The 16,672-nt window shown below is 36.5% G+C and overlaps 1 protein-coding gene across 1 annotated transcript in view; it reads left to right on the forward strand.

Moving 5' to 3' along the window:
* The window catches only part of kcnh4b (potassium voltage-gated channel, subfamily H (eag-related), member 4b), a gene marked incomplete in the record, with an annotated part of 65,249 nt that overhangs the window by 28,154 nt on the left and 20,423 nt on the right, over nucleotides 1-16,672 (forward strand). The window contains 7 exon segments of the mRNA XM_024285638.2: nucleotides 4,647-4,887; nucleotides 6,695-6,852; nucleotides 9,005-9,206; nucleotides 11,280-11,474; nucleotides 13,484-13,683; nucleotides 13,871-14,120; nucleotides 14,203-14,417. Coding sequence (XP_024141406.1) covers nucleotides 4,647-4,887; nucleotides 6,695-6,852; nucleotides 9,005-9,206; nucleotides 11,280-11,474; nucleotides 13,484-13,683; nucleotides 13,871-14,120; nucleotides 14,203-14,417 — 1,461 coding nt within the window.

Genomic DNA, 16,672 nt, shown 5'->3' on the forward strand with positions numbered 1-16,672 from the left:
GATAACAAGATTGCTTAAGTCTCAAAAGTGCACAAAGAATTTGAAGGATTTCAAGAATTTCCCATTCATTTTCAATAGGACTGAAAAATTACATAAATTGCAGAAAATCTTAAAAAACTGTAAAAAATATGAATACAAAAAGTACAAGCTAAAATGTTCTGAACTTGCTGAATGTTTCAATACCAAGATTGCTTAAGTTATAACAGTGTACAAAGTTTTTGAAGGATTTGAAGAATTTCCTATTCATTTTCAATGGGGCTAAAAAAAAATCGCATAAATTGTGTTAAATCTTAAAAACCGTAAAATATATGAATACCAAAAGTAAAAGCAGGAATATCCTGAACTGGCTGAACGTTTTAATACCAATAAAACTTGGTGTGATTGCTGATGTTATGTAACAAAACAAAAAAAATCATAAATTAAAATCTAGCTCAACTTAAACATACTGGTATGTAGTTTCGGTGCAACCATTCATTTTCCCCACACTTTGGTTAACATATACGGTTACAGCTCTGTTGTTTCTGAAAAGCTCCAGTTTTCCTGTTTGTCACTTTTCGAGCTTCCTGTAATCCTCCTGGGAGAACAGGAGTGCAAATTTGGAAAACTTTCTCAAAGTGATGTCCCTTACCTGTCTGTCTCTGAGTGGTTTAGCAGATGTTCTGAACAGAGGGTTCTCATAAACAGTCACAATTTTCACATTGATTTACTTACTGACCAGTGTCTTTACTAGTTATTTAATTAGGAAAACTCGACAGTAAAGATTTCTTATTTCCTTGTAATAAAATACTCCTATTGCAGGAAAGTCTGCATTCATCATCCAGGTTTCAAACCATTTCCCTCTACAAGCTCACATTATTTTACACTCTTACTCCCTCATTTAACCGTGCACACACTTCTGCGGCTTCACACTCTGACACAGCCTTCATTATCCTCCGACTTCACCTTTGTCTCCAGGATTTTAGAGCGTTAAATTCGCACAGAGTTGAGATTTCTCTTCTTTGAAAAAGGAGGTTGGTGTCGGGAGTTTCCTCACATGTGACAAAACAGAGGAAAGAAGGAATAATTCAGTTTCTTAAAGTCAGAGTGCAGAAATCAGGATATTGAATTTAGAACTCCGCATACTATTACTATTATATATCATGATAATTTGTAGTTTAAAAAGTTGCTTGTAAAAAAAACTTGACTGATACATGGAAAACATAGAAATGTGGAAATCCAATGTAGCCATGGTAACGATTTTAGAAAACTAATGAGAAAATGCATACAAAGCACACACAAACACACAAGAAAATTAAGTACTTTGTATCCATTTAATTCATTAGTATTCTAAAAAAATACGTTGATTTCTTATAAATAAAGATATTCATAGTTTTGAACTAAATTCTCCTTAGTTATTTCCTTTTCATATGTCCATCCATTCATTTTCTAAACCCGTTTTCTCCCTTTTAGTGTCATGGAGATGTTTTGAATCCATGGATCGGGCTTTCCTAATAGAACTAATCCTGGAGGATCTTATACTGTCTTAATGAAAATAAGAAAAACAGTAAAATCATGGATCTGAAGCGATCGCAAACGGTACGACTGCACCCTCAGTGGGCCAAAGTTCGCTAGCTCGCTAAGCTATCCACGTGGCGGCTGGCTAGCGTAGCAGTCGCTCCAGCACCATGGGCTCTGTATCAGGCTGGCGACCTTTCCAGGGTGCATCCCTCCTTCGCCAAACAGTAACCAGGAAAGTCCAATCCAGCGGGTCAAGAAAACAGATAGAAGTTTAGGACGAAAATCTTTGCTTTCAGCGGCCATATTGGATGTATTTTTATACCCCAGAGTTCTGCAACCTACGGCTCTAGAACCACATGTGGCTCTTTTATCTCTCCATGGTGGAAGAAAAATAAAACAGTCATTTTAAAAAATTTGGAGATTAGCTAATATTTTAGCAACATGCTAACGTTTTTGGCTAATTTGTTATTTTCTGGGGTTTTAGGCTAATTTAGAATTTCTATTTTGGAAACAGGCTAATTTTTCTGACAAATTTAGTTTACTGAGGAATTTTAGGCTATTTGGGAGTTAAGCTAGTTAGTAATCAAGCGATGAGCTAGTTTTTTTGTGGCTAATTTGGGCTCTAATGACGCTTTTAATGCTAATTTGGAGTTTAGCAAATACTTTAGCAATATGCTAACATTTCTGGCTAATTGTTATCTACTGGAGTTTTTAAGCTAATTTAGAATTTAGCTTTTATTTTAGAAACATGCTAACGTTTTTGGCTAATTTGTTATTTTCTGAGTTTTTAGGCTAATTTAGAATTTAGCTTTTATTTTAGCAACATGCTAACGTTTTTGGCTAATTTGTTATTTTCTGGGGTTTTAGGCTAATTTAGAATGTAGCTTCTATTTTAGAAACAGGCTAACGTTCTTGACTAATTTAGTTTACTGAGTAATTTTAGGCTATGTAGGAGTTCAGCTAGTAATTGAGCAACGGGGTAGCTTTTTGGGGGGCTAATTTGTCCTCTGATTAAAGTTTTTATGCTAATTTGCTTAGTAAATATTTTAGCAATATGCTAACATTTTGGGCTAATTGTTATCTACTGGACTTTTTAGGCAAATTTAGAGTTTAGCTTTTATTATAGAAACAGGCTAAGGTTTTTGGCTAATTTAGTTTATTGAGGAATTTTAAGTTAGAAGTTCAGCTAGTAATTAGGCAATGAGGTAGCTTTTTCGCTAATTTGGCTTCTAATAAAAATTAGAAGATAAAAAAAAAAAAAAAGCTGAGTCTGATTGGTTGTGGCCCAAATTGTGGCGCAAGACCTCAGATCACGTCTGTACATAGACTGAACATTGAAACTTGACTCCTCTGCCGTGCAAATTACATCTAGTGTGAATGCAACATCAGTTCTTCTTTACTGTTAATGTTTTTACCACATTTTTTACTTCAGAATGTGAACACTTCTCCTCACGTTTACACAAAAGCACTTTAAGATGCTGTTTATGTCTGTTCTGCCAGCATCTATGCTGTCAGCCTGAGACTGATTCAGTTATTGTGAGGGAGCCAACACGCTCTGACCTCTGACCTCAAGCTGCTCCATCTCTCAGAAGAGACGTTTTGCTGTCTTGTCTTTTAAACAGACGAAAGTGAAACTGCACCATGAAAATTTCATGTGATGCCGAGCTTTAGATAAATGTGGCAGACGTGAACTTTCTTACCTCTATTTTCTCACCACGTTTTCTCACCACCTCTATTGTTCTTTCTTCACACCTTTTTTATTACATTTTTTTTTTCCATCGATGGATAATTCTGAGGCCTAGGATACTATAAGTATACAGAGAGCTATATAAACATGATTGATGCTTTTTTATTTGTCATTTTATTTTCTCGCCTAAATTTGAAAGATACTAAAAGTGGTTTATTGTGCTTCGGAACAGCCATATGTGAAATCGGAGGTGGATGGCAACAAGTTATGCTCATTTTCTATAAAAAAAAATAAAAAAGAAATATATTTAAATCATTTATTAGCCCTAAGAGTAGTTTTATTTCACTGTACATTTGATATGTTTTAAAGTAATCAGTAATGAAGAACTACTATTACTTTTAGGCAGTAACTTCAATGTTTTTTTTTATCATATTATTACTCTATTTTTATTTTTACATTTTTTTGCTCTATGCTCAAATTAAAGTCCTATTTATTTTATAGTTCATGAAATTGCAAGAAACTGCAAAACAACATAAATTAGATTTTTTTTTTACTTCTTAGAAAGTAACATTTTTACTCCTTTTAAACAATCAAAACGCATCATAAAGTGTGTTTGTGTGGTCATATATGATATATAATTCTAATGTATTTTATTTTTTTATAATTGTGCATTTGTAGATTCACAAAAAACAACTAATTATTTCTTTAAATGCTCTTATTTGAAGTTTAATTTTTAAATCAACATTTGTCTTGTATATTTTTTCCCAAATTTCACTACAATAAACAAGATTAGTTGAATTTATGTTGAATATAAAAAAACATTTGTTTACTGAACTATTCCTCTAGAAATGAGTCAAAATTATTAAAAATGTGAAAAAAATCAATAAATAAGTAAAAAATCTCCCAGAAAAATGGTCTCACCATCAATTCTATTTCTCAAAATAAGATTATATTGCTATCGCAAAACTGTATTGATAAGATTATTGTTGACTGTAAGATATTTTTTTATTTAAGGGTTCTTTTTACTTTTGTAGGATTCCGTTTTTACAGTGTTTTTGTTTGGTTTTGTAGATGTCAGCATCTTTGTTTTCTTGGAGTAATACTGCAGACATAAAAGTCTTTAGAGTTCTGCTTCTCTTACTGTTGATGTGTTTTGTATACACAAATTAAATCTATGGAATTCTGTCATGAAGAAGTTTCCATATGTGCCTGTTATGAGTTGCTGCCGTATAGTGACTCATTTGAGAGAATGCTGACATTTACATTGTCACTGAAAATATTGGCACTGCAACCTCCATCTGATTATCATTTAATTTCCCAGCAGCCCATCTGATGACCATCTGCTAATCAACATATTCATCTGTGCATGTCTAGTGTTCTCATACAATTATCAACTTGAGTTTAAAATTCAAGAGGCTGTTATTACTCGACGTTCAACTGTCTTCTTCACTCGCTTTGACAGAACATGGTGGACAAGCCGTCCATCCCCGAGTACAAAGTGGCGGCGGTGCAGACGTCTCGCTTCATTCTGCTCCACTACAGCGTCTCCAAGGCCCTGTGGGATTGGTTGATCCTGCTGGCCACCTTCTACGTGGCTGTTACCGTCCCCTACAACGTCAGCTTCACGCCGCACGATGACGCCGTCACGGCCGCGCGCTCCACCATCGTCAGTGACATCGCCGTGGAGATGCTCTTCATCATCGGTGAGTGGGAGGTCAAAACTCAACCGTAGAAGTAGCTGTTAGCAATTCTGTAAGGTGACCAACTCGACTCACATGAATGCAAGTGACACAACACAATGACAAAAGCCGAAGTACGACAACAAAAGCTGAAGAACAACAGGAAATGCCAAAGCAAGACGACAAAAGCCGACAACACAATAACAAAAGCGGAAGCAAGACGACAAAAGCTGAAGCACATTGACAAAATCCACAACACAATGACAAAAGTGGAAGCACAACGACAAAAGCTGAAGTACAACAACAAAATCCACAACACAATGACAAAAGTGGAAGCCAGCCGACAACAGCGAAAGCAAGACGACAAATGCTGAAGCACGTTGACAAAAGCCACAACAAAGAAGACAAAAGTGGAAGCACAACGACTAAAGCTAAAGCACAATGACAAAGGGTAAAGCAAGATGACAAAAACCGAAGCACAACTACAAAAGTCGAAGCCCGACGACAAATTCCCAAACAATACGACAAAAGTCGACAACACGAAAACAAAAGCGGAAAATAGCCGACAACAGCAGAAGCAAGACGACAAATGCGGAAGCATGGCGACAAAAGCTACAACATAACAACAAAAGTGGAAGTACGACAACAAAAGCTGAAGAACAGCAGCAAGTGCCCTAGCAAAACGACAAAAGCCAACAACACAAAAACAAAAGTGGAAGCTAGCCGACAACAGCAGAAGCAAGACGACAAATGCTGAAGCACAGCGACAAAAGCCACAGCACAATGACAAAAGTGAAAGCACAACTACAAAATCCACAACACAACGACAAAAGTGGAAGCTAGCCAACAACAGCGGAAGCAAGACGACAAATGCTATAGCACATTGACAAAATCCAAAACACAGTGACAAAATGGAAGCTAGCCAACAAAAGCCAAAGGACCACGACAAATTCCCAAACAATACGACAAAAGCCGCCGACATGAAAACAAAAGCGGAAGCTAGCTGACAACAGTAGAAGCAAGACGACGAATTTGGAAGCACGTCGACAAAAGCCACAACACAACGACAAAAGCCACAAAGCAACGACAAAAGCCACAAAGCAACGACAAGACTCAGTGCACAACGGGCATACCTGAAGCATGACAAAGAAAACCACAACGCAATGAAGAAAAGCCACAACACAATGACAAAAGCCCAAGCATGACGACAAAAGCCGAAGTATGACAACAAAAGCCAATGACAACACATGATAAATGAGTTTTCTTTTATTTCAAACTGTGCTTTAAGCAACAAAGTGGTGAAAAAAAACATTGGAAGATCTTAAGAACAGGCTTGAAAATGACTGAAAAAGTAGGAATTTGAGAAGAATAAATTCCTACTGTACACTTGGCCTTTGGTCCACTCATTCCTGGGACATGTGAGACTTTACCCAGAGACCCACGACACTCAGAAAAATATGCAACAAATTTAAAATAATGTAAATACTTTTGCTCAGGTGAAAATCACCCAGCGATAGTACTTTAGGGTTAATAACAGAAAGGAATTAAGGACTTTTTTTTTTTTTTTTAAGGTTTTTTCAGTTTATTTAAATGTATTGGCGCTGTCCATCTGCATTCACACTAGAGTGAACTCTGGTGTGATTCACTCTAGTGTGAATGCAGATGGACCAAATAATAAAAAAGGAAACAAAAAGTAGAAATGTTTGTAGCAGAAACTACACATGTAGTGACCTCCATGCATGAAATGGTTTAAATAACCTGAAAGTTCATGTTTTTTTAATTCTCCTTTATTACTTGAGTCACATTTTTGTTGATTTCTTTGTCCTTCCAGACATTATCCTGAACTTTCGCACCACCTACGTGAGTCAGTCAGGCCAGGTGGTGTACGAAGCCCGCTCCATTTGCATCCACTACGCCACGACTTGGTTCTTTGTGGACTTGGTTGCAGCTCTTCCCTTTGACCTGTTATATGCCTTCAACATCACAGTAGTGAGTACGACTCCATGACTACAATGACCACTCTGTTGTCCATCAGAGAAATGGACACACAACTGGAAAGATGCTGTAGCTGCACTTGTGGCATTTATAAAAATAAGAGACAATTAATTCAAAAATCTTTTTTGAAAGCAACACAAGTCAGAATACTTTTTTAGAAAAACTGACAGAAATGTTTCACAGGTGGCTTGTCATGAAAAAGACATCCTCTTCATTGTATTTTAGAGACATGTAAGTTAAAAATACTTTTACCGTATGTGAAGAGGCTTAATATAGAAAATGTCAGACAGCAAAAAAAAAGCTAAAGCTTTCAGACTAGAGAACCAAGAATGTGCATTAAGACAAGACATTATTACACACAAGAGTTTTGTTGTTTTTTTTAGTGATGCTGGAGAGTATTTTATGTATCATATAACTTGTGTGATCATTTAGGATTAAAACGTAAAACCTTAAATTCCTCCTTTAAAATTGTAATTAAGGCTGATATATAAAAGGGATCAAACCAACTCTTAACGGGAGAATAATATGAGCAAATGACCGTTATAGCTGGTATATTTTTAAGATTTATAGTCTGGAAAACTATGTCCAAAATATGACCTAAAATTGTCAAAGTATAACTTTCTGTTGTTGCTGTGTGACTATGTGACTCAAGGTTTTAATTAAAAAGCAAATAAATAAGTATTTGTATAAAAAATTGTGGAAAAAAAATTAAAAAACATTTCGTTTTTTGTTGTTTTGTAATAAACTACCACAGAGTATTAAGCCAGTTTACAAAAAATCGTTTTTTATTTACAAATTTAAAGTCGTAAATTTATGAGAAAAAAGTTGTAAATATATAACTTAATTATGTCATAGACCATGATCATTTTTCTTGTAAAATTATGTTTTCAAATTGTACATTTGTAACTTTGAATGCCTTAAATATGACTTTAAAATACGTAATTTAATCAGGAAAATTTGTATATTTACAACTTTAAAAGTCATAAGCTAAATTTAATGATGATTTTTCTTTCAAAATTTGTGACTTTAAATGTCATATATATACGACCATAAAATATGTGAAGTTTTGAAAAATAAGTCGTAACTGTTAAATATGAGAATAAAGTCGTATATTTACGAAATTAGGACCCATAGGATCAATTTATGTCTTTTTTTCTTCATAAATTTACGTGTTTTCACATCGTAAATTTTGTGATTTTAAATGTCTTAAATTTTTAACTTATAAATGTGTAAATTTATGAGAAAAAACTTGTAATTTAAATTACAGGAATAAAGTCATAGGCTTTTTTTCCCGTAAATTTACTTATTTACGAGTTGTAAATCTGGGACTTTAAATTATTTTTTTAATATCTTTAAAAATGTACAAAAAAAGTCTTAACTGTTACATTACAAGAAGGAAGTTGTATATTTATGACTTTGAAAGTCAGAGGTTAAATTTATGATGAATTTTCTTGTACATTTATGTGTTTTCAAAGTGTAAATTTGTGACTTTAAATGTAGTTAATGTACAACTTTGACCAATTTACAAGAAAAAAAGGACATAAATTACCAAGACAAAAACACCAAAGTTGTCTGTTTATCAGAGCCGTGCTTGTTGATGAAAATTTTAATTTGTTTCTGGATAGATTTAAAAACAATGAAATTCTAAACCTTTTGGAGACTCAAAATCACATTTTTATTAACATAAGAATGTTGAGGAGACTATGTCAAAAACTGGGATATTTCAGACGAAAACATCACCCAGACTTGAAGGAGATCCTGGAATTTGTGAAGAAAGAGAGAATTGGAAGTAACCAGCTGCAGAGATATCGATGATTACATCTACAGGAACTGCAGAGATTCTGCAAACAACAAAGAAACTTGTCAAGTTATCAATCAACATTCAGATTACCTGTTTTAATCCAAGACAGTTCGACCAAATTTCATGGAGTTGCTGCCTCACATGTCCCTCACTTGCACTTTTTTTTATGTGGTCGTAATACTTCAACATAATACACAAATCATATATTGAAGCAAAACAAAACTATGACTCAAAAATGTAGGGGAAGTCATGGGGACAGTGAATCATTGCATCCCCAGTACATTCATATATGTGGTTAAACGTCAAAATGGAGAAATGACGGATGCTTTCTTCTTTTCTCTTTAGACCTCGTTGGTCCACCTGCTAAAGACGGTGCGTCTGCTGCGACTCCTTCGTCTTCTGCAGAAGCTTGACCGCTACTCCCAGTACAGCGCCATGGTGCTGACCCTACTGATGTCAGTGTTTGCCCTGCTGGCGCACTGGATGGCCTGTGTCTGGTACATGATTGGACGCAAGGAAATCGACACCAACGAGACGTGGGAAATTGGTGAGTCTGGCAATTCCCGTGTTCTTAACTATATTTGTGTTTTACCTCGAGCTTGATGTTACTATCTCAGTAGAAAACCCCCAAACTGCATCCAGTAGAGCGAACAGACTTTTGTTTTGTCGGCTATAAATAGTTCTGGCTCACCTATTGTGTGTCTGGCTGTGCTCAGTGGTGGTGAACGGCATACTCTGCAGTCGTAATGAGAACTGTCAAAAACCACATCAAAAGCTTGAAGTATTTTTCATTTTTGTGTTTGGAAGCAAAACAAAACTCATCAAAAAATGGAAAATCTCTTTCTTTGATTGTTAACCAAGAGATTACGGTTTTGATGAGTCTCATTCAAGCAGGAATGGAAGCGTTTGTGACTCAGAATTCAAAATAAAAGTCAAAACTGGAAATGCTTTTTCATTTTCACAATGTAACTGCATTACTTGTCTTTTAATTGAAATGCAGCTTAATTTAAATGATAAAGAAAACGGGCGAAATTCAATTAGAAATATCAAATTTGAAAATTAAAATGCATAAACAGAAATGCTTTTTCATTTTCCCAATGTACTCGTCTCTTAAATAAAATGAAAAAGCAATTCTCTGAACATCATTTCCATTTTCAAAGTCAACACCGCTCCTTCTGTGACATAATTAAAGTAACAAAGAAAAGGTCATTTGACATTTCAGTTCTAAAAGGTTCTTTGGTAAATTTGTATCAAAATGTAATTAGAAATATTAAATTTAAAAATTAAGATGCATAAACAGAAATGCTTTTTTCCTTTTCACGATATAACTGCATTACTTGTCTCTTAAATAAAATAAAAAGCAATCCACCGAACAGCTTTTTCTTTTTCTTCTTCAACACAGCTCATTCTGTAACTTAGTTAAAATGATAAAGGAAAGGGCATTTGGCATTTCATTTTAAAATGTTTTCTAGGAAATTTCTACCAAAATTCAATTAGAAATATCAACTTTGAAAATTAGAATTTATAAACAGAAATGCTTTTTCATTTTCACGATGTAACTTGTCTCTTAGATAAAATGAAAAAGAAATTCTCCAAACTGCGTTTCCATTTTCTTCATCAATACCGCTCATTCTGTGACATAATTAAGGTGACAAAGCCATTTTCACATCCCGCCACGCAAAAAGTGTCTCATAAATTAGTTTGAGTTAGCAGTTTCAAGGAGAGCACCATGATGACGTCAGTGCTTTGGTTAGTGTTAACGGTAAACGACATGCCATTCTCACTGACTTATATAGAAAAAACGGGAAAAAAGGAACCAAAAGGAGGAAAAACAAGCTCAAAGCAGAAAGTTGATCTTTTCATTACAGTGAGCACTGACATAATTGCTTTATGAGACACTTTTTGCATGGTAGGATGTGAAAATGAAAAAGCAGTCTTTGTTGGCTTTGTCACTTTAATTATGTCACAGAATGAGATGTGTTGATGAAGAAAATGGAAGGATTGTTTTTGCATTCTATATAAGAGATGATTAATGCAGTTACATTGTGAAAATGAAAAAGCATTTGTGTTAATCCATTTTAATTTTCAAATGGGATATTTCTAATAGAATTTTGGTTCAAATGAAATGTCAAATGCCATTTTCTTTATCATTTTAATTAAGTTACAGAATGAGCTGTGTTGAAGAAGAAAAAGAAAAAGCCGTTCGGAGGATTGCTTTTTCATTTTATTCAAGAGACAAGTAATGCAGTTAGATTGTGAAAATGAAAAAGCATTTCCAGTATTGGCTTTTATTTTGAATTATGAGACACAAATGCTTCCATAAGCAAGTGCTGCTAAGGACAACAGTAAAGCATTGATGAGAGATGTTTCTAAAGGTCTGCACTCATGCTTGTGCATACTTCCTGGTGTCTCAGAGGAGGTGATGTCATTCCTCCTAGGATACGGCTGTTTTATCCCATGAGATGCATGTCTTGCATCAACACACCGCCCTCCTCACTCTGCCTTTTCTCTGACACACAACAAGAAAGACACTTTGTTCTTTCTCAGACACCAGATCACAGGTCTACCCGCAGACATGCCGGTAACAAGATCCATACTGTTTGAACTTCTCTGTTTAAAGGATGGCTCCACGAGCTGGGGAAGCGACTGGAGACGCCCTACGTGAACAGCACGGCAGGCGGTCCCACCGTGCGCAGCTCCTACATCGCCGCCCTGTACTTCACCCTCAGCAGCCTGACCAGTGTGGGCTTCGGAAACGTCTGTGCCAACACCGACGCCGAGAAGATCTTCTCCATCTGCACCATGCTCATCGGCGGTACGTCTGACACCGGGCTGTCATCTTCCTTGCCAGGACCTCGTCTCCGTTTGGCATGCCGGTGCAGGAGATTGAGCGGGAATGAGGTGGAATTTGGCTGGCCTTTAAATCACAGCTTGCTGCCATCTCTCAGAAACAGGTTATTTTAGCAAAGGTGGAAGCAATAGGTGCAACAACCTAAAAAATAAACAATATTTTTTTTAGTAAACAAAGACGCTTTTTAGTGTTTGAGTTGACAAACAAATAAATTAGAGATGATTAAAGCTCATGGTTATATGGATAGAGAAATGGGGAGTTGATTTGGGATTTACCTGAAAACAAGTTCTCAAAAATAGTGACTAATTGAAAAATAATGGTAAGGCCGGGGTTCCTGCAGTCTTAAATTATAATTTAGAAATCATTTTATGTAAAAAGTTTATACAAAAATTTTCAATTTTCAATTATTTTGATCAAATTACTTAAATAAACCAGCTGTTATGCACCAATATGTTTGAAAAAAGAAAAGCATCACAGCACAGACCACAAACAAGATAAGAAGATACAGTTTTGACCATAAAATGGGAATAAATTAATAAAATGGAAAATATAGCCTTAAAAAGGTCTTAAGAGTCTTACATTTAACTTGAAGAAACTTAGAAATCGTATGAGACTCAACCTTTTATTGAACCACAACAAAATATTTTACATCATGGAAAGGATCCAGTAACCAGTACAAATTGAGAAATTACCTAGAATTTTGAATTGAAATTCTATCAAATTAATTTGTCTTTTTGCTCATTTTTAAAGTGTGGATCAGCTTTTCAATCCATTATCTTTTACTTCTGCCAAGTCATCAATAAATTTACTTTTTTGGGAAAAACTGAATTACAAGATGACCATAAAGCTGTTAACTACCAAGTAGTTGTTTTTGCTTCCTGATAGGATATTTGTGTTTGTGATCATTTACTAGTCATCAGTTTACAAAGAAGATTTAAGTATTGGCGAAAGTCTGAGTCTCACCCCCCCCCCCATACGAGTGCAGTGGGTTTTTGGGGTTCTCGTGGTCTTTAGAGGGTCATGGAAAGGATCGTAAGGGAAGCACAGGTGTGTCTCACAGTTTCCTTGAGGCTCAAAGGAAGTCATGAAAATGGAATGTACCATGTCTTACATGTGGTTAAGTGTTTTGTGTAGTATTTGTAAGGCTAATACAAGGGGGCCACAATACCTGGGACGCAGACCGGTACCGGTAATCGGTACTGGTAATGGTACTCTAACCTGGGTCGGGGTATCTAACCCGGTATCCTAACCCTACCCTGTTCCCATTAAACCATGGGTCCCCAACCATCAGGTACCGGTACCCCTACCTGATACTGGTTCCGCGTCCAGTATTGCATCCCAAGGGTTGGGGACCTCTGATTGAAGCATGTAAAAAAACTACAAGTTGGGGACACCTAAAATGTCATAAAGTGGGCCGAACCATGCGTTCGACAATCTGGAAAGTAGACTTACCATATTGTGGGTTTTGGGGGGTTCAAAAAAACAAAACGACATGTTGACCCTTTTCTATTTCAACCTTACATACCCTTGTATACGTTTTAACTACAGTCTGTTAGTTGCTGCATACCCATAGTAAAAATTAGCTTGAACAGTTTCGCTCTACGGGCTCACCGAGTGGTCTATAACCCCGATATTCCCTAGGGGCTATCAGGACAGGTTTGTCCATTTCTTGCCCACAGACAGCCAATATTCAAGCTTAGGGTAGTTCTGGGTAGTGCTTAATGAGTCCTCAAAGCCTGATGTTGCTTTTACATTGAGTTGTTTGGAGAGCAGTTTGTTTCCTCACATTGTTTGGTTTCTACTAACTCATCTGATCTGTGGTCCATCTAAGATGAGAGTATCAGTTCATATGCAAGTGAACCCCAATGCGGTTCACTACAGTGCGAATGCAAAACAAAAAGAAACAAACTTGATTCCAGATTTCAACACCCTGGATGACTCTTTCTGGTACCAACTACATTTTGCTCTTGCAGCTCTCATGCACGCTGTGGTCTTTGGTAACGTCACCGCCATCATCCAGCGCATGTACTCCCGCCGATCCCTCTACCACACTCGCATGAAGGACCTGAAGGACTTCATCCGAGTGCACCGCCTCCCTCAGCAGCTCAAACAGCGCATGCTGGAGTACTTCCAGACAACATGGTCAGTCAACAACGGCATCGACGCTAACGAGGTAGGAGTCCTCTTCAGCGCTGGTGGTCTCTGTCCCTGAGGGACTCCAAGGTTTAACAGTCTGTCAGGAGATCCATCCCTTACCCAGTTTAATTCGCCAAACTGATCCCCCACTGAAGTTTACGAGAAGCGGTGATGCATTCTGTAACCGAATCATCAGTGTTAATTACATGTCCTTCAAACAACAGCTCCTGCACAACTTTCCTGATGAGCTGAGGGCCGACATCGCCATGCACCTGAACAAGGATATCCTCCAGCTGCCCGTCTTTAAGGGGGCCAGTCGTGGCTGTCTGCGCTCGCTCTCCCTTCACATAAAAACCTCTTTCTGCGTACCGGGGGAGTACCTGATCCGGCAGGGTGACGCTCTGCATGCCAATTACTTTGTCTGCTCCGGGTCTCTAGAGGTGTTGAAGGATGACATGGTGTTGGCTATATTAGGTGTGTATCAAGGGAAATACCAGGGAAAATTTGTCTGTTATCAAATAAAGCCATCAAGTGAGTCCTTATTTGGGATTTTCAGGAAAAGGAGACTTAATTGGATCGGATTTGCCTGGGAGTGAGCAGGTGATCAAGACCAACGCGGACGTGAAAGCCCTCACCTACTGCGATCTCCAGTACATCAGTGTACGCGGACTGAGAGAGGTGCTGGAACTGTACCCCGAGTATGCAAGCGTGTTTGCCTCGGACATCCACAACAACCTGACCTACAACCTGCGTGAAGGCAGCCAGGGCGAGGTACCAGACGCACATCTACACAAAACTCACCTATTATCCTTAACCCTTTAACACCAGAGCTCAAGTGTTGACATCCTTTTGACCACTAAAACTCTTCAATCGTTAATTAACATAAATCCAACGCATTCTGAAGCAGAGAAAAGCTGCTTTGTGCTGATATGCAACCTTTTAGAATAGAATAGAAGTGGATTATTCTTACAAAAGAGAAGTTGACCTAATTATTCATACACAATCCAAAACCTTAAATTGTGTATATACTGTTATTGCTGAAATATAAGGCGCACTGATAATGAATGGTCTATTTATTAACTTGTGCAATATATAACATACGACAAGTGAGACAAAAGAGTCATAAGCTGTGTTTCCATTGATTATTAAAAATCATAAATTGGATTTGAGGTAATAAATTAATCTAATGGAAACATGACAATTTCAGAAAAACTTGCAAATATCGAAAAAACAAAAAGTTGCTGAGCTTGTAGAAGGTGTTTTTTTGAGGTGTATTGAAATTGACACATTTCGCAACCTGCAATGGAAACACTTCTTTTTTTTTTATTATTAAATGAGTCACATGACCAACAGTCAGTCCACAAACGGTCCCACTGCATCACACAGATCCATAGGTCCTCATTAAAATCACCAACCACAATTTCCCATAATTAAATCATCTGTAGTCACTCCCACGTAGTTTCCACTCCATGGCCTGAAAAAGACGCCGACGTCTCCTTTGATAGATGATGTATTTTCTGTAAATTAAAGCATTTGAATGATTTATCGCGTGAGTTGTTTTGTGTTTATTCGCATAATTATGATTTGTAATTACAAAATTTTGCTTTTTCGACATTTATAGAATTTTGATAAAGTAACAGAAGGGCAGCTATAGGTTAAAGTCCACCAGTAGACTTTATGACTGCAGTCACAATAGCTCAAGAACTTGTTTGTAACATGCTACACGTTAGCCACATTAGCACACTCACAGCACCTGTAGCTCCCAACACATAAAAAACAGACCGATACCACTAAAACAAATGTTACAGTAGCTACGCTAACTCCCAACGCTATTACAAAAAAAACACAGTCCGACACCGAGACACGTTAGCTCGTTTACAATAACACCCAACCTTGTTAGCAACTTATAAAAAACGGCTGACATTTTGACAGACATTATTTTAATATTAGTAAGCACAATATATATGGATATCTTCAATATTTTGGGCTCATTTAAAAGAAAAATGAGGTTTTACGTGTGTAATCGATAAAAATATGCTTAGTTTTGCTCACAAAATTAGGTTTAATAAAAAGTTACAATTTCATTTATTATGAAAAGTAACTCTCAGACATATTAAAAAGTGGATGTTTGGATTTTAAGTTGAATGCGCTTTGTTTTATATATATATATTTTTTTTAAATAAGCGGTTTGTGTGAGAATATGGAAAAACTAGACAAAAATCTATTGATGCAAACTTGTGTTTTCTCAACACAACAGTCTGACAGTAGAATTGTGCACAGAAAATAATAAACAACATTCATGCTGGCCCTTCAGGCACCTTTGTTTCTCTCCTTGACATCGGTGCCCCCTGAGGCCGTCTCATCACTCTCCTTGACACTTGTTCTGCCACAGCGACCAAAGGCCAATTACAATGAGTGGGTACCACTGTCAGGCAGCATCTCACCCCCCCACAGCACAGCAGGATGACATTACACCCACACAACCGTCTCCCATCAGCATCCACTGTTGTCCTGAACAGTTGTTTAACAAATGGAGAAAAGACCAAAAAAAAGGTCAAGAACAACACAAAAACTTATGAGAAATTTATGAAAAATATTGTCATAAAATAATGTTTACCGTTATATTAGTACTCTAAATTAAGAAATGAAATATTTCTAGTTTCTGTTCTCTGATGGGACATTTTAATGTTCTGCTGTACAAATAAACACAATTTAAATCAAACATGTTATATAAAAAGTAATTAAACTGACTTATTATTGTTGTAAATCAAGATTTTATTAAGATTTTATCAATGTACTTCATCTTTTTTAGTGAGTTTTTAAAAGTTTTTATTGTTTGGTTTTCTGCACATCCCTCCTTTAAAACACTTTTATCATGACGCTTTGATGTAAACATATATAAATTCATGTTAGAATACTTGTCTTTTCTGTTAGCGTACTCTGAATGAAGACCCTCTTGTGTTTTTACTGTTTTAACATGTTCTTGTGACGTTTTACCTGTAATGAACATATATGAAGAACTTGAA

This window comes from Oryzias melastigma, linkage group LG19, assembly GCF_002922805.2.
Source record: "Oryzias melastigma strain HK-1 linkage group LG19, ASM292280v2, whole genome shotgun sequence".
Lineage (NCBI taxonomy): Eukaryota > Metazoa > Chordata > Actinopteri > Beloniformes > Adrianichthyidae > Oryzias > Oryzias melastigma.